At 39.1% G+C, this 23,769-nt stretch overlaps 2 protein-coding genes across 9 annotated transcripts in view; both read right to left on the reverse strand.

Moving 5' to 3' along the window:
- Window positions 1-657: 657 nt before the first annotated feature.
- SLC30A6 (solute carrier family 30 member 6) lies at window positions 658-12,353 on the reverse strand. 5 transcript variants are annotated; one of them, XM_015857609.2, is made up of 14 exons: window positions 12,225-12,353; window positions 10,893-10,979; window positions 10,014-10,098; window positions 8,553-8,595; window positions 7,719-7,784; window positions 7,215-7,295; window positions 6,382-6,417; window positions 5,283-5,377; window positions 4,869-4,917; window positions 4,505-4,624; window positions 4,150-4,252; window positions 3,834-3,881; window positions 3,183-3,251; window positions 658-1,885 (listed from the first exon to the last, which is right to left on the reverse strand). In XM_015857609.2, exons 1-14 carry the CDS (start codon window positions 12,240-12,242, stop codon window positions 1,388-1,390), a joined length of 1,398 nt encoding a protein of 465 aa, XP_015713095.1. In that variant the 5' UTR covers window positions 12,243-12,353; the 3' UTR covers window positions 658-1,387. The 5 variants fall into 5 exon arrangements, with proteins under 5 accessions (XP_015713095.1, XP_015713096.1, XP_015713098.1 ...); XM_015857610.2 differs by having other exon boundaries at window positions 1,367-1,885; window positions 12,208-12,353; XM_015857612.2 differs by lacking the exon at window positions 12,225-12,353 and adding an exon at window positions 11,900-12,068 and having other exon boundaries at window positions 1,367-1,885.
- A 2,648-nt stretch (window positions 12,354-15,001) lies between these two features.
- Window positions 15,002-23,769, reverse strand: part of SPAST (spastin) — a 30,356-nt gene continuing 21,588 nt past the window's right edge. For all 4 annotated transcript variants that reach the window (XM_015857606.2, XM_015857604.2, XM_015857605.2 and 1 more), the window contains 6 exons: window positions 22,576-22,655; window positions 21,753-21,795; window positions 21,006-21,085; window positions 19,400-19,470; window positions 18,550-18,590; window positions 15,002-17,658 (listed from right to left, as the gene is read on the reverse strand). In XM_015857606.2, coding sequence (XP_015713092.1) covers window positions 17,536-17,658; window positions 18,550-18,590; window positions 19,400-19,470; window positions 21,006-21,085; window positions 21,753-21,795; window positions 22,576-22,655 — 438 coding nt within the window. In that variant the 3' untranslated portion in view covers window positions 15,002-17,535. The remainder of the gene's footprint in view (window positions 17,659-18,549; window positions 18,591-19,399; window positions 19,471-21,005; window positions 21,086-21,752; window positions 21,796-22,575; window positions 22,656-23,769) is intronic.

Consider the following 23,769-nt stretch of genomic DNA (forward strand, 5'->3'; position numbering starts at 1 on the left):
CTACTGAACTCATTATCTTCAGGTAACAAACATTATTACACTTGGAGTCCCTGAGATACTACAGCTCTGCCTGGGATAAACGGAGAGGCTTTGGATGCACAATAATGAGGTGCAAGCCAACACACAGCACCCTGAGTTGCAAGTGAAAGGACAGGAATGGGCAGCCTGTTCCCAAACACCACGAGATGCAGAAGGAAATGCAAAGGAGGTACTGGCTGGGGAATTAAAAGATGCGCATTGCAAGGGAGGACAGAACAAAAACCTCATGGATTGCTACACAGCCTTGCCCTGCTACCATCAGAGCAAGCAGAGAGAAACCCTTCTTGAGAAAGGCTGTGAAGAAACAGGGCCTTCTAGAGGCACAGTAAAACAATGATGCAAAAGTAGAGACAGGCAGCCTTGTGTGCCCCGAATGTGAAGCACTCCAGCACTGGCTGTAAGAACCGATGGTGGTTTGGACAGAAACTCAGGCAGAGGAGCAGGTCATCTTTTTCTGCTACAGGAAACTACAGGACAAATACAAAGAGGCAAAATACAGTCACAAATCGGAGAACACTTTCCGTAGTGAAAAATTAAATACTGGCTCCAGAAACAAAACAGCCACCTGTTCTGTATCTTAAACAGGGTCAACTGTAAAAAAGAGGTGCTTGTAAAACCTTAAGTTTGAAATCCTTTATTTCCCGGTATATTGCTAAGTAGTTCTGAAATTCAATCAAAAAGAAATACCAGAGATGGATATGGAAAACTTACAGCTAGAAAATGGTTGCTGAGCCACCGCAATTTCTATAAAGGCATCAACAAAAGTGATAAAAACTTTGTCTCATAAAATGAATTAGAACCTGAAATGTCAGATTGTCCTTACAATGGCCATAATACAAATAATACTGATGGACTTTTGCAACCCTGCAAAAACTAATTGTGACTTTGCCAGAATGTGGCTTAACACAGCGATCAAAACATCCTCAAGAACAGCCTTGCACATCAGTGGTTCCCTTTGCTCTCAATCCATTCAGCACTCAACAAGCTGCTCTTGTTAGTAAAAAAGCTTTACTTAGTGACAAATTGACTGTCTGGTGTAGTTGTGCTGTAATCTTGATACATTCTGGGGGGAAAAAAAAAACAACAGGAGAGTGAATAGAAAACTGAATAAAAGTAGATGCTATAAAAACTATCTGTAAAGTACCCTAAGTCTGGAAAACATCTGTGGCGTTATACGAGCTACTGTTAACAGAAAGGAGAAAAAGAAAGCAATTCAACCATTTCACAAATCTGAACAATGCACTTGTTCCCAGCCATTCGGAATGCTCTGACATTCCAAATGTTCATAAAAATTGGGTAATAAAATAATTAAGTCAATACCCTTAAGTACAATAAATAATGCTGTTTATTATGGTCGGGATTGACCACGAGTGTTTGTTCCATATCTGCTTGGGACATTTGTAAAGCCAGTTCTGAATCCTTGAGTAGCTCCCATTGCCGGTATTCCAAATCCTTGATTGAGTACACTGCTGTAAGGTGTGGATCCATGATTAAGGCTTAATCCATAGGGCCTCGTCTGAGCGTTTAAAAGGATAACAGGATTCACATTTTTGCCTGGTGTATTGAAAGAAAATTCCGGTGGTGGGCTGCTGGGCTTTGCTGGAGTAGATGTAATAGGGTTCAAGTTGTCAGCAGCTTTCAAAGACGGCATTGTAATAACGTGGTGATCCGAAAGGTTCAGCATATTGTTTGCGATAGGCACAGATGATAAGGTAGGTCTGATCCAGTCATCTTTGAAAATCTGAACAGTCAAGGTTGAGACCAACGTGTATAACCTGTTAGTGACGTGGGCAAGGACCATTTGTTCATTCGCATCTCTCCGAATTCGGACGTGGACAGATCCAGCCTATAAAAATTATAAAAATAAGTAAAAAAGATAAAAATAATAACTGTCACCTTCATAAGGTTCTCCACATGCATTCAAGAAGCAGCGAAGTTACCCCGCAGAGAATCACAGGAAGATCATTCTCAGTAGAGATTACCGACTGAGCTGGTAAGCAAACCCAAGAATTCCATTACTAGAACAGATTCTGATCTTTGCTAATGTGTTCACCTCATGAACACATCAAGATCATTCGGGAACAGCAGAGTGTCTTCAAACTGAACTATAAAATACAACATGTGATGGTGTGAAAACAAAAGGCAACAACAGAAAAGGCCTGAGAGAAGATGAAAGCGCAGACTAATTCCAGTTTCACACTCAAGGAAACGTATCATCACTAGGCTGCAGGAGCAGACAAAGCCAACAAAATACATGGCAGATGCTACAAATGAAACCACTAGCAAGAACAAAGGAAAGATATTGCCCCTAGGGGAACTCAGAATGACTTTGTCCTCAAAGCGTACATGTCTGTGAGCTATCCCTGCCTACCTCTCAGCAATGCTGCACTGCTCACCTTGAACTACTGATGCAAAAAGGTACACAAAACAAACCCCCACATCCTTTTTCAGTTCATGTTTAATAGAAGATGGTTCACAGCCTCTGCTAATTTAGGGTATTTTTACATCAGATGGAGCAGTTAAGAGGTCTCTGGGAGTTTCTACTGCAATCTGGAAGATGCCAGTAGGTAAACATACAAGCAAAGGTCTGACCAAGCCCTTTTTCTCCCTCCAAAAAGTAGCTTAATAGAAGGATTAAGAAGTAGAAACAACAAAAAGAAATCTAACAGTCCTAATTTTCTGACTATCACAACATACCTGCATTGATTCCAGAATAACTGAGTTGTCTGTGATCATTCTAGACCACTAAAAAGGCCATTCTTTCAGTAGAATATCAGCGCACACCTGTAGTTGTGTTGCATTTCTTTTTTCCTGCTACCTATAAACACTGAAAATATTGAGGTCCTTTTGTATGTGGAGGTCTACAGTTTTTGTTCCCCTCACAGAGAGGTTTTACACGTTTAGAAAGATGTCTTTACTATTACGTGCAGTGCCAAAATACAGGAGGAAGTCAGAAACGCTCCAATTCAGAGCTGCTACACACATGAAGAGTATTAACCAGTAACAAAGCTTTAAAAAAAACCTCAGGTGGGAGAAAATAAGCACTGACTCAATCCATTTGTTTTCTTTTTTCCTTTAAAAGAATTTCCTCACTACTTTTATTTAAATAAAGTAATACTTTCCTAAAGACAGTGAAGACTTACCAAAGTGCCGAAACCCAATGTCCAGAAATGTTCGTTTCGAACTTCCAAGACACCATCCAAAGTGGAAACCTAATTTTGCACAAAAAATACAAGAAGTTAGAAATGTTCACATCTTCTTAGAAATGTCCTTATTCACACAGCTGAGCACCAGCACTTCCATTAATGAAACAACAGCTCCCACACTACAAAATTGAACAGATCTGTTAACTGTAACATTAACATTTACCTACTGCTATCTCTAAATACCCAAATCCATCAGAAAAGTGGATTTCAGTAGCTCAGGTTAAAGTTGCTCTCACAGTGAAACGAAAACATTGTCTAAACCTGATATGGTGTCTGTGAACAGCATTCTTTACTCCTCTTTACCTCAACTTACACTGGTAAGCCTCTTGCACAGTGGGTTAAAACTTAAAAGAATCAACCAACCAACAGCATGCAGTGCTAGAAAAGGTATGTTCCAGACACCTCTGTGACACTTACTTGTCTTAGATAATAAACTCCATATTATCTACATCCAAGAATAAATAAATACATAAATCCCTGAGTGATCATCCTGGATTATTTAGCCATAAAAAGTCTTCATACTCCTGAATGCTTCCTTAACACTGGCTGTGCATGACGTGTCATGTACCTCGTCTATTGCTGACTTACCTCTCTAAGAAGCTTATCCAACTGGCCAAACACATGTGGAGGGGTTGTCTTTAAAAGAAAAGGAAAAAAAGTTACACTAAAGATTATCTGGCTCTGGTTAAATAGCAGAGCCTTTAAAACCAAATTACCTACACAAGACCAATGATATGACACAATACATTCTTATTACTTCATGCTGAACACTTTTACTGTCTTTACAATTCCTCTGGCCCTTTATCACACACTCCTCTTGGAACACTTCCCATTTACATCCTTAAAACAGACAAGTTTAACAAAACTGAAATCCCCCTAAAAGTGTTATGCAACATTGCCTTACCTGGAGCAGGACTTTCCCACTGTAGACACTCATGGGGTACATGGTACCAAAAGTCATCAAAGCTATTGCTATAGCTGACGCTGTGTCTACAGCATAGTAATTGCTAGAGAGAAAGAAAAAAAAAGGGAAAAAAGGCAAGAAGATTTAAAAGAATGAAAGAAATGAGAAGAAATCACATACACATTGAGGAGATCTTAACTATGTCTCTTTGAGAAACGATAAATGCATTAATGCAACTGCAAATTCATTCATACATATTACAGTTTTTGATGAGAACATTCTTTTCACATAAGAAAAAGCAGCTTCCCACAGAATGGATATAAAATGAGTTTCACTAAACAGCAACTATACGTACTTGATTTCAATGAGCATATACGTAATGCAAAGAGCCAGAGCTCCAGCAATATCAATCAAGACAAAAGGGTTCATCCGTGGTAGAAAGATGCTACTCAGTCCTGGGATGATTCCACAAATACTGAAACAAAACCAAACAAGCAGCTGTCAGCTTCCAAACCACTGAACACATGAGCATCAGAACAACTACTTCAGAACGTGACACCCTGCAGACATAGCAAATGACTCCTTCAAGAACCATAAAGGCCCTTCTGACTCTGCTCATACGTAACAGCTCTTGTCTCAACATCTTTCAAAAACTGCTATTATGCACAAAACACAACAGTGCCTCCCACAAGTTAAGTGCTGTAAAAACACAGCTTTACCTTCTACTGAGATCCGCAACGTGCTCCTGAAGCCAACTCGTGCTCGCAGCTTCAAAAGAAAGTGAATGACATGACTAAAAGTAAAGCAATCCATTTTAGAAAACACTTCAAGCTTTATTTTAAGGGAAGAACTTATTACTCTATGAATAGATAAGTGCATCTCAGAAGAATCACTGTCATATTAACAATACTAAGCCCAGCTTTTCTAGGAAGTAAAATGCTTGTTTCATATAACAACCTGAACAGACTAAGCATAAATATAACTTCAGGTTACGTTCAACACAGTTCATTAAGTTCAGAAGTAATAGTAACATGTACCAGCTAGTTAAGGAAGCTAACCAGACAAGCTATTCCTTCATAAAAAAAGGAACATAAAAACTTCTTCTTAGTTCTCGATATATTTGAATCACATACCTTCAGAGACATAAGCAAAAGGCTTATTCCTCACAGAAAGCATTGTAAATAAGTTGAAAAAGAGAGCCACAAAAGTACCAACTAATAGCCGCCCCCTAAGGAGAGAAAGAAAAGAAGGTAGTTATTCCATGTTATCGACAAAATGCATGAAACCAAGCTGTAATTACTGCTAACGATGCCACACCCACTTCTCTTGGTAGCTTGCATTGAAATCAAAAGTGAAAGTAAGATGTATCAGCATATTGTCTAATAACTGACAGTGCATTAGCATTTCAGGGGGAAAAAATGCAATCTGCCAATATCATGCATTAACATTGTCACCTCACACTGAACACAGTGTTCACAATGTTGAGTAACTAACTGCACACATGTACATACACACATATACATGCAGGTGTATATTTATACATACTGTCCTTTGAAGTTTAATTGCCCCCTTAGCAGAAATAGCAACACTTGTTTTCCTACAGAAAGGACACAGGGTCTCTGCTCTTTACTAAAACTAAGATTTCACCATATCTTCTACCCCTTCTTCCCCCTTTCCCATGCTCTTTGCAGTCATCATCATCTTGGTAATAAATGCAGTTCCCTAATGATTACAGCACCTTTCCCTCCAACATACCAGCCTCCTAACATAGCATTTAGCAAGAGGCAGCAGATACTACAACTCCTTCCAAACTATGAATGCACTGAGAGGCCAGTCAGCAGCCAGCGGGCCTGTATGCTCACACAGAGCCTTTCCTACAATGTGAGCACTAACCTGGCTTTCTCTTCTGTACCTCCAAATGTCAATAAAACAAAGTCCCATTAACCACCTACCTTTAAAATTTTGTAAAATTATATGGAGACAAAGAACTCTAGGTAGCAACTGCCCAATGCCTTCCTGTAAATGAGGTCTGGGAAGGGGTGAATCCTGATTCCACCCATTTCAGATTGCTTGCACCTGAGCTCTCTGGGTTGGCCCTGCCTTCCTACCAGGTGCTCAACCACCAGTTCAGGCCATGACTTGGCATTTCCACTACAAGGTGCTGGACTGAGAATGAGGAATACAAAGGAAAATTAAAAACTTATCATTTCACATATCAAAACAATTTCTTACGTGTGTATCTCGGGTTGTTCCAGAAATCGCTCTGCACTACAAAAACAATGGAAAATTTGAGTTAAATTACATAATACAGACTTGACAACTGAAGCATACTTCTTATGTTGTGAATAAATAGCTGCCATCCATAAACAAAACTAACAGATACAACATTGGGAAAGATTAATTACTTAAGTAAGCACATCAGGTTTTGAAGCGATGATGATATGTATCACTGAGATGAAGCAGGACAGGTTGAAACTGCTGAAGACAGGACTGATGAAATTGCCAGCCTAAACATTCTGATCCTTAACATATTCTTAGAATCATAGAATTACCCAGGTTAGAAAAGACCTTGAAGATCATCAAGTCCAACCACAGCCTAACCATAGTACCCAACTCTAACAACCCTCTGCTAAATCATAACCCTGAGCACCACATGCAAACAGCTCTAACACACAACCAGGGATGGCTTAACATCCAGGGATATTAAGGAGTTGCTTTACTTCGTGGTGAAACTTATGGGGAAAAAAAGTTTTACTTAGTAATTAACTTAAGTCAAGATGCGTAGGCAGACATATTACATCAAATTCCTAACAGCGATTGGAAAATATCATTCCTAAAAACACCACCTTTTCCTTGACAGTTGCTACATTCCAATTACCAATTCCTATCATTTGATTTAAAGCCTCTGTGCAGAGTAATCAATATAAATTGGAGGTAAATTTTATCAATATTTTTTTCTACAATTTATCTCTACAGATAACATTTGTAGAACGCACACGCTTTTGCTTAACATGGACTTTCTTCTTATGCAAGAGAAATCAAAGAAAAAACATACAGATCCCTACCTTTCTTTCAGTATAAAAAGAGCACCAAGCTGAGCCAGAACTGTAGAAGCAAATACAGCTAGAACTTCAAACCTCTCAAACCTGCAATTAAAATATTAAGTTTGTTAAACGTTCAGTGTTCCTAATTCACCAACTGCACTGTGGTCTGTGGAGAAGCAAGTGGAATAGACCTACTAGTTCCAATTCTTTCAAGCAGATGAAAAGAAATTGGAAGTTCACAATGTAGCACAATTTTCAATTTAAGCCAAAATTCCAATTACCACAAACAAACTTTTGTTCTGACAGAAGAAAAACTACGATTCCAGCTTAAAATTACACATTCCTTAGTACTTTGTCTGGTGTCTTCCCTTTCCTCTCCTCCTGTATGCCGTGCCTGCTCTTTAGAGAACCAGTCTTTACACACACCAATTGTCTGTGGTGGCTGTTACAGAACATGAGCAAGGATATTCAATAACAAATCAAACACTGTATTATCAAACACTGAATCTCGTTAATAGTACTCACCCAAATGAATAGACTGGACTGGGTTTCTTCACCATTACCCAGTAGCTTATTAGACATGTTATCAAACTGAAAGAAAAGAGAGAATTAGACTCTAATAAACAACGATGGCTTTCACAAACTCTGAGGTATACAGACATTCACTTCATCCATCAGAACTGAATTATCCAACATAACATTCTACCATGAACTCAACCCTTCCATCATTATCCCAGCGAGGTTTCCAGTGAATCCAGAAAAGACTGTTTGGAAACAAAAGGGATGTTGCCAAGACATCTAAGCTGACCCCAGAAAATGGACAGCAAAGAACATTAGCACACTGGTAGCCAGTCTAAGTCCTTATATCAGGAGACATCCAAACGCTGTACTTACTACATGCTGCACTTTCAAAGGCTACCATCAACCTCCAGTGCACAACATCACTCAACCTAAATCAAGTTTGTCACAACCCCAAATGTAATGCATTTTCCACTGACATCCTGGTAAGCACAAGTAGTGTTTATTTTGCATGTGATCTGAGTTTCTCTGAAGGGATACCAGAGGCTACATGAGGTCAGACCTAAATCTGTCTAACAGTAAAATGTACTTTGAGAAAATCCCTTTAATATTGTCTGCCATCACACTTACAAGTGAAGAGTACAAAGCAAAAGTCTGAAATTAACAAAGGAATGTAATCATTGTCAACGCAGCTAAATGTTTCTCCTCTACTGTGATGTACAATTTTACATTCATTTAAACCAGCTGGTGTTCCACTGTGTTTGTCAATACATTTTCTACCTATATCAATAAACAAAACCAGGCACAAATGAACTGTGAGATTAAATGGGAAAAACTCACCTGAAAAGATCAAAGATTGTCAAATATGTGTAGGCAGTTAAAGCTGTAAGAAACCAAAGATTTAAAACTTACTATAATTTATCAGTCACTTGTATTCTTCTGTTAAATCCCTCCACCACATCTCCACGCCATTTTCTATCCAAACAAATGATCTCTGCTGATAGTACAGAGTACTCTTTTTTCTATGTGCACATAACACGAATGTTTTGAGAACACCAGCATCTCTGACTTAATGAACTGGTTGATTATGGCAATCCAAATTCTACTAACTGCCCAGCCACATAATGTATTAAGCTACCAGAAATAAATAGCTGTGACTTAAAGACTTAAAGGACTTAAAGACAGAGAAGCTGGGAGACCTTCTTGTAACACACACTCCACCAAAGCAAGAGATCTCTTACACACATTAATGCAGGAAAAAGTAGGTTCACTTGTTTTACTCCTCTAGTACATCTATAAGAGCATGGATACCTATGTCACAAAGTGAAAATATAGGGCATTCTACTTTCAGTACAGCTGATAGGGAGCATCTTGGAGCCCCTGTACAAAAACAGGAAAAATACAAAACATTAAAAAAGGGCACTCCTGAAATTAGAGAATGTTTTTGCCACACTACAGATGCTCTCAACCAACTGCAAATGAAGATCTCTCCATGTTGCTAGTACTACTTCTATAGAAGAGGTTTGAGGACCAGTTTAGAACCCTGTTTTGTGCAGTCTTAAAGGCAGAGGATGATGCTACATGGAGAAAAATCAACACAAAGTCTGGAAGTCCTGGAACACCTCTCTGCAAGGAATCACAGAACTATCAAGGTTGGAAAAGACCTAGAAGATCATCTAGTCCAACCATTACCAATACTTCCCAGCTAAATCATATTCCTCAACACCACATCCAAACGTTTCTTGAACACTCCCATGGTTGGTGACTCCACCACCTCCCTGGGCAGTGCATTCCAATGCCTGACTACCCTTTCTGAGAAGTAATACTTCCTAATGTCCAGCCTGAATCTCCCCTGGCGCAGCTTAAAACCATTCCCTCTAGTTCTATCATCGATTACATGAGAGAAGAGGCCAACCCCCAGCTCACTACAACCTCCACTCAGGTAGTTACAGAGAGCTATAAGGTCTCCCCTGAGCCTCCTCTTCTCCAGGCTGAACAATCCCAGCTCCCTCAGCCGCTCCTCGTAAGGCCTGTGCTCCAGACCCATCACCAGTTTTGTTGCCCTCCTCTGAACACGTTCCAGGGCCGCAATGTCTTTCTTGCAGTGAGGGGCCCAAAACTGAACACAGTAAATGCTTCCACAATGACCATAGCAAACAAAAAGGCGGCACTTTCCAGACCTGGCTTCTCAGTCACCAAATTCCATTATGCGCAGAGCTTTGATTTGCTGTACTCTGGAACTTTATGGGTACAGAAACACAGTGCAGCTGTTAGAATCTTCACTGCAAAAAAGCCACCTACCTATGCTGTTTGTAGAGCTGCACCACATGAGCAGGAAACCAATACATATTAAATTTATAGCACCGAACAGCAGGATCTTCCAGGACTGTTGAGGAGAATAAACACATATTTTACATCTTCCAAGATTCACAAGACAAAAACATACCTATCTTGTTGTAAAAAACCACAACATTGTAGCATTTCATCGTGCAAGCAGTACTACCTGTGTCTCACCCAAAAACATGCAATTCACTTTAGGGTAACAATCTCATGTTCTATTTTCATTGTACAGATTGTCCCCAAACTCATTTTCCATCAGCATTGCATATTATGCTTAAAACATTTTTGGTGTGAAAAAACATCCCTCCGCATCTAATTGCAACACATTCTTCCTGAATGTTAAAGACAGAATTATAACAGCTTTCTATTTCCTGCCCTCCCTTCTGACAGAGAAGTACAGATCTAAGTGGGTTTTTTTCTTAATGCTAGAACTTTGACCCCAAAAACACCTGTACAGCTTTGGCTTACAGTTCTACCTAATGCATTAAACATAAGCACAACTCTGGGGAAAATTAATTATCAGGGACAGGCCATAGGACTCCAACTTAACAGAAAGTACAACTCCATTTAAAGACAGAAAGGCATCGTTACTATTCACAGTGCTGATAATAATGAGATATCTGTACACTCTGGTGTATTTACAGCAGACAGCATCACTACGATAATCTTAATACCTGATGCATGAGCTCAATGTGAAACTAAGTTTAAAACACTGCCACTTTTTAAAAGAAGTACAGCTACTTTAAAAAGATATTTCCAACAATTTGCTTAAATTAATAGTTCATCTCAACATTTCACAGCTAATAGCTTTATTATTTATTTATCAAAAGAAATACTCACCCTTCTATCTGCTGCAACCAGCCTAAACTCATGTGTTAACTTTCCAACCAACGATCTCTGTGATTTGCGGAACAGGTGGATTGTCCCCTTAAGAAAGTTAAAGGTTAATTTAATATTTGACTCAACCCCCCGGTTTAGATTTAAAACAAAACAAAACAACCTTCACTTATGAACTATTTCAAAGCTCACTGTGATTCAATGATATCACAGAATCACAGAATTGCAGGGGTTGGAAGGGAGCTCTAGAGATCATCGAGTCCAACCCCCCTGCCAAAGCAGGCTCCCTACACCACGTCACACAGGTAGGTGTCCAGGCGGGTCTTAAATATCTCCAGAGAAGGAGACTCCACCACCTCCCTGGGCAGCCTGTTCCAGTGCTCCGTCACCCTCACTGTAAAGAAGTTCTTCCACACATTCGTGCGGAACTTCCTATGCTGTACTTTCATCCCATTACCCCTAGTCCTGTCCCCACGCACTACTGAAAAGAGACCAGCCCCACCACTATGGCTCCCACACCTCAGGTATTTATAAACCTGGATCAAGTCTCCTCTCAGCCTTCTTTTCTCAAGGCTAAACAGACCCAGTTCCCTTAGTCTCTCCTCATAGGGGAGATGCTCCAGGCCCTTCACCATCTTAGTAGCCCTCTGCTGGACTCTTTCCAAGAGATCCCTGTCTTTTTTGTACTGGGGAGCCCAGAACTGGACACATATAATTAAAGTTAAATTCAACGGTGCCTCTCAATAACATGTTCTGTTTCCACAAGACTACGGCTGGCTTAGAACCAAGCCTCATATTGACACAGAGCAGAATTCACGACAGGAGAGGTGTTTCCAAGCCGGTCACCTAACCAGCCTCACTCAGCTGACAGACACGCCTGTCAATACAGCCGTGTTTCACGCCGCTCTCAGTACCTGCAGGCACACCCACGTTTGGGTCGGTACCACAAGTAGATCGCAGTACTACAGACTGCAAATACACGTTCCCCGAGGCGAAAGCAAAGCACTTACTGCGCTGTCTCCAGGCAAATCACTACCGAACCCCCCAGGACACCAAGGAGCGCCCCCACCTGCTGCAGTGTCCGTGGAGATCCGACCCGACCCGGTAAGGAAAACACGGGCGGCCACGTCACCGCGGGCCCGGCGGGGCTGCCCCGGGAGCGGGGCGGGAGGCGCCACAAGGGGGGGATGAGAGACGACGCGCTCCGAGCTCGGAGCTGGAACCCCCCGGCCCGCCCGGGAGCCGCCTCCCCGCCCTCACAGCTCCCCGCTCACACCCGCCGCAACCGGCCCGTCCCTCCCTGTCGCGTCCAGCTCACCATAGTACTGCCCGCACCGGAAGAGACGGCGCCATGCGAGGCCGGAAGAGGCGGAGGGGGCTGCCGTCACTGTGGCAACCTGCAGAGCCTGCGGGGCGACAGCGGAACTGGATGTGACGGCAAAGGAAGCGCGCCCCTAGGGCGGGGACACCAGGCCTTACCCCGCCCTGCTGCACCACACAGCGATATCCGGATAGTCACGGATAGCAGCACTTGCCTATATTAGTACTAAGAACTTGACTCAATAAGAACTTGACTCAAGTCCTTTAGAAACTAAATGAGGTATTGACGTATTTATTGTTCCATCATCCAGCAGGCACAACACCTGACTTGATTCATTTATTAAAGCAGTAACAACTTAATCAGATTGAGGTTTAATAAGAAGGGTTGCAGCTTTGGGCGTTTTAATCTGATAAACAGACGAGAGCAGTAAGAAAAGGATAAATGCAACATTTTATTGTGAAGCTGACGCTGTGTGAGTGCTCACCACGCTGCCTTACATTGCTTATTAATGAAGCCATGTTTAACATTCCACAAAATGTTCTTTAGGGAACACTGAGGCATAAGACCCTCAACACAACCAAAGACAAGCATCAGCTCTGTCTCAAACCAGAGTTATTCACTGTATTTAACAGGGTAGGGGACAGCAATTTGCCTCCACCTTCTGCTTGTGTCACTTAAATCCAGACTTCTGAAAAAACTGACTAGCCCTTCACATGAATGAGGATTTGAATTGTGACAGTTTCCATGTTCTCAGCCCCCTTGATAGGTACACAAGCATTACATCAAGTACTTCTCACTTCCAATGGCAAAAACAAAAACACCCTGCAGAACTGAGACCACATCTTAAGCATCCTGAAAGAATAAACCTGTATTAACCAAGTACGAAGAAAGTCAATCTTCAAAGTCAGCCTCTGAAACAGAACTTTTAGAAGTGTTTCTTATGGAGACAAAGTCTAATCACCAAACTAACAGACAATTGCAAATCAAAAAGACGAAACTGACCAGTACCGACAGAATTGCAGTGTTTAACCGATACATTTAGATACAGTGGAGGAGGGTCTACCTTGTCAATTATTGCTGAACTCAGGAGGTAGTTACTGACAAAATAAACAGTTTACATCATGACAGCTTACAATTTACAAGAGAAGCAGAAAGAATATAACACACATCTGCCTGTACTTTAGATGATTCTGCCTTTGTAGGAAGCTAGTTTATGTCTGTGTCCTGTTGAAGTTACAGTACTTAAACTCTTTATGTATTGGTCATCTCTTAAGATGACCATGGAAACTCAAGTAGGTGAGTAAAACAACATCCTTCAATACTAACCAGAAGCTCAAGAGACACTAACAGTGAAATCGGTAACTGCCTCTAATGAGCATGACAATAAGGGAACTGTTCTCCACTGCTTGCTTGTTACCTTTTCATTTCTGACAACTGGTAGAAGTCCCCAGCACTAAAAATACAGGAGCTTAAGACTACCACAAAACGAATGAACATCTGTAACCTACAATAGTGCTTGCCATCTCCCACAGCTGCCACATGCAGAAGCATCGCTAAAGCATTAGAATAGCTAAACTTATCTTAGGCACAACTATGCAATTATCCATGCCTTGTAGGAAAGCAGTAGAAGATTCTAGCACACAAGAAATTTCATCATCTGTGGTGAAGGAAACAGAATGCTGCTTTCCATATCAGTTGCAAAACCAATACTTCAGTTAAATTTGCCAACATACCTGGTTTCGCAGTACTTAAATTTCATACAATGTACATGACAGCTGTGCCAGCTAAAAATTGCTTGTTTAGAACAGGGAAAACCTACCAATTTCTTCTATACTGGAAGGTAAGTTTAATTGTCACAGGAAGTTGTATGTGTAATAACCTGCCATTTTAATCACATTCAAAGAAATCCAACAGGGAGATCAAATTAGAAGATCTGCTTCTAGTTACTGCAGCAACAAGGAGTTCCTTCCCAGTTCAGATTCCATTCCAGTTATCAAATGTTACTATCATGTTTGGTATCTAAATAAAGCAAGTTGCAGGGCCATATTCAACAAAACTCTTACTCTCTGACTTTCTGAAGTACAGCTGATAAGAAGTTTTGGGGAGGAATGCCTGTTCCTAATGCATTAAACTATAATTCTGACACAATAAGAGAACAGGTGAAACTTGCAAGTGCATAAATATACCACTTCAACCAACCCGCTGCCTTAGACACTGCTCCTTCAGCAGGTAGAAAAACAAAACAGGTATTTCCAGCTTAATAAAACAGGCAAGAATGCACAAAGAAGACAGTTGTTTTTCCCTTCCCTCCAGTAAGTGTTTAACTTCAGGCCAGTAAAAAAACATATGCAGCGAGCCAGACAAGCTGCTTCCTAATAATCTCTGAGAAGTGGGTCAAGTCATTCATTACAGCAGTGGACAGATTCATCCTAGGAGGGGAAAAAAATAAGTCAGTTTAGGGACTTAATGCAAACATAACCTTTGCAAAGGTTAAAAGCATCCAAGCTGTTGTCCTGCTTATCCTAACCTAATTCAAGATAGATACTGCATTAGAACATAATCTGATTTTATGACATATACGGTCACAAAGTTCTATACAAAATATGTGAGTTGTGGGTTCCCCCCTCCCCACTCTGCTTTTAGATTTGCTTTTATACATAGTTAATCTAGCACACAGATGAAAATCATTGAGCTGGAAATTACTCAGCGTATGTAACATCAGAAATGAGAAGATGCGATTAAACATCCCGAGGGGAACAGAATTATTATTAAAAAGATACTGTTCAGTAAATAGTGTGAATGTGTAAATGTAATTTAAAGGCAATTCATGAACCAAATGGCACTTGGTTACAGACTAAAAAATACAGCAGCCACTGGGGCAAACTGACATTGCAGAACAAAATAAAGCTCTGTGTTGCAGAACTCATCCACAGAGCATCAATTTAGACATTACACATAAAATAATTAAGGCAGGATAGGTACCAAAAACATTACTGTGTCACACATTCTCCAGTCCTGAACCAGTTGTTCTTTTCCTTTCTGAGGTAGCAGCTCAGGCTTCTGACTCTTTGTGCTGCTTTTGCTTGTGGTGTTTTAGGAGGTGCGATGTTCTACCTTTACATTCCATGTACCTATCACCTGCCAATACACACCTGAAATTAATATCTCTATATTCTTCAAAATTTAATGGAGGGAAATTAGTTTCCTAACAAGTATTTAGGAATGCTTATAGCCACGAGTGTTACCTCAGAGCTCCCATTTGCAAATAATCTCCGGGAAAAATTTGCAAGCTTTATCAGTAGGAAAACCAGAGGCATTTGTTATCTGTTTAGCCATTTGGCATATGGTAACTAAACAGTAATACCTGTGTTTAACACTATGAAGTCTGTGACAAACATATTATACTAGCCAGAAATCTCAAAGAAAGATAAGTCTGCTGAAGGCAGAACTGAGGCAAAGCAAGAAAGACAGGAGATCAGACAAACTAAAATCTTTCAGCATTTCTTCTCTGGGAAGGTTGTTCAGGGGAACAGAAATCACATTTCATCTATATCAGACACACATTTGATAGAGTCATACGCTTAGAAGGCTAGAAGTGATTTGGTTAGAAGGTTAGAAATGGTTTCAAAAGGCATACTAGTGTAACACAATCTTTTCATATATTCAAATTAAAAGTAACTTAAATTAAAAGTGTCCCTTGTTAAAAAAACAAACAAAACACACTAATCCCAAACATACTGCATGAATACATCTCAAAAGCTTTACACACCTTCAGCTATCTCGTAACAAATACCATGCAGCGAACACCAAGCCCTCTCTTGGTATCACTGCCTTTGCACTGCATCAGCTATGTGTCTTCACAGATATAAAATTATAATATATACAGACAATTTTCAAATGAGTAGTGCCAGAAATATTTAAGACTTACTCCTTACAATAAAATAATTTAAAGGAAAAAGGACAAAGTTTGCCATTCAAACCAAAAGGAAATGAAGGAGGGAAATGAATTTACTTATAACAATTGTAAACAATACACAACTTTGCAACATCACTAAGCTGGGAGAGTTGTCTTTCTTAATTTTACAGCAGTTCTAACAAGGAACTGGTATCTGCTTTACAAACATCCCAGTGTTTGATTGATGCAGAATTTGTAAACAAGATGTCAGGCCTTTAGAAGTAAAGGCAGAGATGTTTTATTACAGCATTTAAAGGCTTGCACTTTTTAATAGCTTGTCATTTATATAATAAAAATCCAAGTATTTGTACAAAGATGCAGTTTCTTTCAAAAAAAAGCAGATCAGTTGAGTGTTTCATACTTTAATATACAAACCAAAAACATATGAAAGCTATAAAAACATTAATGTTCGCAATGTATTAAACACGTAGCCTTATGTTTAAAGGTTAAATGTGTAGGTTTAAAAAAATTACACAATGGAAATTTCACTTTCAAATGACCGCAGCCGGACCAAAATACAAAGTAGAAACACGTTTCTGAAACTTGACAATTAGCGTCACTTACTCTCTCAAACAGCTGGTCTTCAAGTCGCACACCATAAGCGTTAAGCTAACATTCTATCAATGGAAGCATTACAAATCGCGTTAAGTGAAAATACTGCCAGTAAATGAACGTCTTAATCTATTTCTTATTTAGTCATTTTCTTAAGAACAGTTTGAACTGGTTGTATAGCTTTTTGTTGGTTTGTCTGTTGCTGTTCTGCTATCACAGGTCTTTTTTAGAACTGTTCTGTGAACAACACACTCACATACAACTAAACAAAAAGACAAATAATAACAGACCAGCTGCACTTTACATTGTAATGAACGTAATCCCCCAGTGCTGTCCTTCAGCTTTGCATGGGGAATTTGTTTTATTTGGCACATTAAGGGTAAAAATAAAAATAAAGAGACAAAAGTGGAACCGAAGGTTACAAAACAGTCTTAACTATTAGTAGTCATCAGGAAGGAAGCCAGACATGAATGTCATGGCAGAATTAAAAACAAAAGTAATGCACACAACATAGGGAAAAAGCCTTCCAATGATCAATATCATCAGAGCCTTCCAACTGAAACAAAACACACAAACTATGATCAGATTGGTAGGAATCTTAACCAAAGTCCTATTGTGCTCTTACTTACAGTGTGTAAATCCTCACTAAACGGCAAGGAGGTTTTGATGAACTTATTTCACATTGTATAATTTTTTCATATTCTCAAGTTTTAGTGCAGATTCTCAAAGATCTGCCAAGTCCTGTAAACTTTGGCTGCTTTTCAGTAGTCTGTATTCCTGCTCCTCAGGCAGCACTTTGTTCCATCTGAAGTAGCGTTTCACACCGTGGTATCTCCAAAGTCCTTGTTCCAACGAACGTATGCTTCCAGTGTCTGCGGGCTCAAACTACGCTTTATCTTCTTCAAAGACTCAGTGAAATCTGATAATTTAATATTTCTCATCTAAAAGAAAAGCAAAAAGCAAATGATATTATGATGACAAGCAGTTCAAATGCTCCAGTTTATTCAAAAAGTACTTCAGTATTTACTTCTAACATGCTTCATATGATCTGATGCAATAGTCTTGTGCCATTTAAGATTATCATTACTTTTTTCTTATAATACGTTTGATAACTATGTTAGTTTTGTTACTTAATAACCCATGAGAATGTGTTACTGCTTCCTATTCCGCTAGGTGGTGCAAGCCAATGCACACAGGGGCACAAGCCTGAGTGAAGTGCACAATGTGGGATTTTTAAAACACATTTAGGGCCTAACTTTGTACCCCCACTTTGTGCACTAGAGGTCCTCCATACCCAAAAAAAGATACACAGATAATGTATTCAAGATCACAGTGGGCTCTCAGCCAAGTAAATCTTCTCATCTCACTTCTCTGATTCAACATACACCCTTCAGTTTACTGAGAACACAATTACAAGTAGAAATACATCCAGACACAGTGGGAGGTAGGCAAAGAGTGTGTAAGGGCAGTCGCATCATCAAATGAGTATTAACGTTACAGATGGTGCTGATCCTCCAGGTTTCATGATTACCAGGTACTTCTTAGGAAAATACTTTTATAAGACTTTACAAGAGCCAGTTTCTTCATTTTCTCCTTTCTAGGCTTAGAGATTTAAAACTGCTCAGAGAACCTCTGATATCTGAGGACAGGTGTTTCTTCACACAGTTTCTTTAAAACTTCTTCGGTGAGGAAGTAATCACAAAGATGTAACAGCCAAAAAAGAAAAAACAAACTCCTGTTTTGTAGGATACTAAGCATAAGCAAAGAGACATTAAAAGTTTCAGCTGAGCATGTTACTTTCAAAAGGGAAAACAATTGCTGGAACAGCATACCTCACTGGCAGACATATTCTTCACCTGCTCTGGTTTTAATTCTGTGAAAATAAAGAGAGATTACTGAGTTTTGTAGGAAAACCTACCTCTTCTGACAATTAAAACATGTTAAAATGTAGTTTTAATTGGAACACCACCACAGACAAGATAGATATCTATCTCCATCAACATAATATTCCTTAAGGAAAAGTACATGGTGGCATTTTTCTTTTCCTCCTCTTTCTTCCCATTAAGCACCCTCCCACCCAGGCTGCTTCCAAAGTGACTCACTACAGATACAGGATGACAGCAGAACAACATCCTTCCTCACAAAGGGAAGCATCCACGTATAACAGCTGCCCTCCACCATTTTATTCTTAGGACCCACATTTCTCTACCAGCAGAACATGCACAATCCCCAGCAAGCAAAAAGGTACTATCAGCCAGGAATACAGAAATAAATTAGGTAGGCACATAAAACTGCATCTCACTGCATACACTAATAATGGAAGTTCACCATTTCAGTAGCCCTCCTCATTTTACAGTTTTCTTTTTGAAGTATTATTATGGTAACAGAGTATAGGAAACTTTTTGCTCTGAGGGTACAAAGAACATAGGTGGGATCAGCGAGGCTGACATTAAAAAACAATTAGGATTTTAATTGGAAGCTAGGATCAGGTAGAAGTAGTAATTTGTGATCTCTTCTCAACATGGACTCGCATGCAAAGTGATGTGCCAAAGTATCTTTAGAGATAAAAGTAACTTTTAACTCTAATGCATACATAAACTTAACTACTATAGAGAAATACCTTTAAAGTCTTCAAGGGTATTGCAATTTTTTAGTCTAAACATAAAAGCTGTGCTAGCTTACCTCGGATTGGACCCAGTGCTGCATCCTTCGCTAATGCAGTCAAATCACTTCCAGAGTATCCATCTGTCATTCTTTAAAAAGAAAAAGGAAGAGATAGGAAAAGAGAAGAATGGAAAGATTGCTTTGAAATACCTTGTTGTTAACTGCATATGGTTAAGACATTATTTGATCAGAAGAAATACTATTTAAATGTTGCATACAATTCAGAGCCTAAAGAGAAACTCTTCAGTTTTACCAGGTCTTAGATTAAGCCATCTATTCTTTAATCAACAGGTGTTTCTTATAATTATTTAAGTTTGTGCGTTGTTTGTTTTTAACTATTTGAGTTAAAAACTTGTTTAGGTTAAGGATTAGTTCAGGGTAGTGGTCACAGCTTCAAAAACCTGTCAGCGGTCAAGAAGCACTTGGACAACTTTCATATTTCTGGTGCAGCTCTCAGGTGTGTGTGGAGTTAGGAGCTGACATGACCCTTGTGGGTCCCTTCCAACTCAGAGTGATCTACAGTAAGATCTATAGACCAGCCTTCTGCAGATAACTGCTCCAGTTAGTAAAAACAAAGTAAAATACATATTACATAAGAGAACTTCACAGAATCATGAAGAAGTACAAATTCCAATTTCTCCTGAAACAAAAATGTAAGTCAATTGGACCACTTAGGGCCCTCAACTTTAATCTTTTGATTATACTGTTTCATTAAAAAAAAAAAAAACCTCTTTATTTGCATTTGTTATTTGTAGCATAAATTGGTAGTCAGAATCCAAACTGCTATCTTCTTCCTTCACCTAGCTACTACTGTGGCTTAAGTACAGCTTGAGCTAGCACAGAGAATTTGTTCAGGTGGATTATACACCACATTTCTGTCACACCTCCTGCGTACTACCACAAACAGAATCAATACAGAAGGACACACAGTTGAAAATTTCAGATCTCACAATTGTTTTTCACTCCTTCCTGATGAAGTCACCTTACCTAAAGTTTACTCAGCCTTCCTCCACACCCTCTGCACTATCTGAAGAATGAAAAGAGCACTACTGTATCAATATTAATGATTAAAAAAAAAGCAACAACTTTGTTCCATAGTAAGGGTACTAAGCTCTCATTTTTTCCAAACAAACATGAAATTGAAAAGAACATAACATTACTCATTACTTGCTCTGTTATGTTGGTAATACTTCCAATAAACCCAACAACAGAAATGAAAGAAAATTTGCTTGTGATTTTAAATGCATAACAAATGCAAAACAGGTACTGACTTTTTACATTATGGAAGACAACTGGACTCATGGGACAATGGGTGGAAAGAAGCATCTCCCTCACTTCTCAATAAAAGTATTGATGAGCATGTTTCAACAATAAAAACCCCCATCACATAGTGTAGGGGTTATATATATATATATATATATATATATGTATATGTATACAGAATCCTAAAAAGAAAACAATTTCCTACACTCTGACTGAAGAACATCTCAGAATGCAGACACTGCATGCTCAGTACTGTCACTTCCTGAAGATCAACGTCAGATTAAATTTAGAGGGAAGAAAACAGCATGAATGAATTCAGTAAATGTGTATATATAATTCAGTATAGTTATAAAATACTTACCTTGCTAGCTGTGCCAACTCTTTTTGGGTCAACGGACTTCCTTGTTTGCTTAGAAGATTCTTTAGCAAAATCAGTCTTGTCTGAAAATATGATACATTTATCATATGTAAAACTGATTTTCACGGTACACTTAAAATTTTATTGCAGTAACAAAACTACATGTTCATCAGGCTACCTTTTGTGCTTCACTGACTTAAATTTGCCTGTAGCACTTTTTTGATTAGACTTTACAAAATAATCTCTTCAGAGAAAGAGAGGGATTTGCTAATAACGAGAACAAGGATCACACTGGCCCTAAAGAGGCATGGAATAACATGTTAGAATCCTCATCAAAAGTCCTTATCTGCTGTTCAACTGGAAGGAAAAAAAAAAACCAACAAAAAACCCACACATTAAATTACCTTCATCTACTGCAATAAATACTCTCTCCTGCCAACCAAACCTGCTCCTACAAGCCTTATTTCAGACTTGTCCTTGCTTGCCAGTATGTAAGCAACATCTCTCTAATACTGAGTAACTACTACTAAATTTGCTAGTAGCAAGCATAGAAAAATGCAACAGCTCAAGATAGTTGCCAGAATTAAAGCACAGTTTACATGGCCAGGTTGGGCCAGAAATTAAACTGCCAAACTGCAATCATCCAGGGCAAGTCAAAATTATTATGTGAGACACTTTTCAGAGGCTTCTGTTTTGATTCAGAGAAAACACATCTCAAATCAAAGAACACACACTGAAACCAGTACTTACCTCCTCATTTGGTAAAGATACATATACCCGTTTGATGAATCGTCTAGAAAAAACAAACATATATAAATACACATACACCTCTCTGGTTTTGTAGTGAATATAAACCTAACATCTGGCTTAATACACTTCCATCATCTAATTCTAGGAAGCAGAACCTCTAGGCTTAAAACAAAATCAACATGCATGAGCTGCTGGTGTCACCTTACTACTGATGTCATGAAACTCCTCCCAAAGAGGAAACACTCTAGAAGTAAAATAAAACTCACTGCCTCTCAGTAAGATAAAGCATCTCTTCACTGGACCCAAGAGGTCTCTGGAATTTTTTAATAAACAAAATTATTTGTTCAGACAGTGCTGACATGCCTATTTTCCCTCAGTCAAAAAGGAACCGAGAAGCAAAGATGAAAGCTTTTAGCTAAAAAAGGCCTATGGCAAACCTACAGCAGCATCTTCAACTACAGGCAACTACAGTCAAGCAGTCACAGAGAATAAGTACTAGATTTCACTCATCAAATTTCTTCTTTAAGCTCCAAATTAAAAGAGGGGGTAAAAATAAAAAGCAGCACGAGAGATGCAGGAGTTATAAAAGACTGACTTGGTTTTAAGAGACAATGCTGCTTTAGACAGTTCTAAGACTGCTGTGCTTGTACAGATGTATCGCAAAAGAGAAGAGAGGCACCTCTGAGAAACTAAATAATTTATTCTTGCCAAACAGTTTTGCCTAATTAGTCAAAAACTTACAATCAAGACACTAAGCAGCAAAACCTGCTGTTCCTAACAAGCACAGTATGATCACACTCAAAGAGAAGAGATATTCTGATACCTGAGAACAGCATCATCAAGCTCCTGTGGCCTGTTTGTTGCTCCCATCACAAGTATTCTGTCCTCTCCTGAAGACTGCACCTATGTAACATAGAAAAGCAAGACAGTTTTTATAACTAAGTGCTGTGAACTGAAAATTTGCCATTGATTCAGTGCACCAACAGGATTTTACCATATGTCTTTTCTTTTAATGCAGTTAGCTTCATATTTATCTAAAGAATGCTTTAAAATCGAGGAAAAAGAAGTGCAAGACAATGCTCAAGTTCATTGCTGTATAAGTTAATCCAAAACAGTGCACAAAAGTATTGTGTAATAAAGCTCCACCTTGATCTTCAGTTCCTAACTTAAAAACTACATTTGATTTTCTACTCCTTATTTTAAAAGAAAACCCTGTTTGTATACATGCATGCAGTAAACTCTGCACATTACTGACACACTGCACTATTTGTCCCGATTCATCCCGCTCTGGACAAGCTTTTCTTAATCTTATTATGTCTCTCTATATAGTTATCTTCTCCTCCTGTACTTCATTATTATCACCACACAGCTGCAGCAGTATTCCACTGTATTATGGGAAAATGAAGTAAGATTATTCAATACAAATATCAGTGCTGTGTGACAGAAAAGCATTCTGATGTTCATTTGTGGGTTCCCCCCCAGCACACAATAATGAAATGTCCATTTTGTTTTCCTGGATATCACATACCTGCAGTTAAATATGTTTAACCTGCATCTTGTCATCTCTAGGTTATGATACAAACGAAACCCAAACAACTCAATACAAAGCATGCTAACATAAAAATGAGTATTTCTGAGGTGTCAGAGCTGTGTAAACCAACGATCCGAAGTAGTCCCTTTGAAATTATCACCCCTCAAATCTCACCTTACCCCCTTGACAAAGTGCACATTTTTTGCGAGACAGAATCCCTAAAGAAAAGCAAAAACAACAAAAAAAAAACAACCCAACCAATGCAACAACTCTACTTAAAACCCACTGAATCCTCTTACTTTGCTAGAAACATACTTCACCAAAATATGCAATTGCAAACAAAGATTCAGCTCTGTCTATCCCTCAGTTATCAACCTACCTCAGAAACAATATTGTTTGTTTGCACAGCTCCCTTATTACTGCCTGACTCGATTTGCTAAGTGCTACCGTACATAAGTAAAAAATAAAATACAATTAACAGCAAGA

Source organism: Coturnix japonica, chromosome 3 (assembly GCF_001577835.2).
Source record: "Coturnix japonica isolate 7356 chromosome 3, Coturnix japonica 2.1, whole genome shotgun sequence".
Taxonomy (NCBI): domain Eukaryota; kingdom Metazoa; phylum Chordata; class Aves; order Galliformes; family Phasianidae; genus Coturnix; species Coturnix japonica.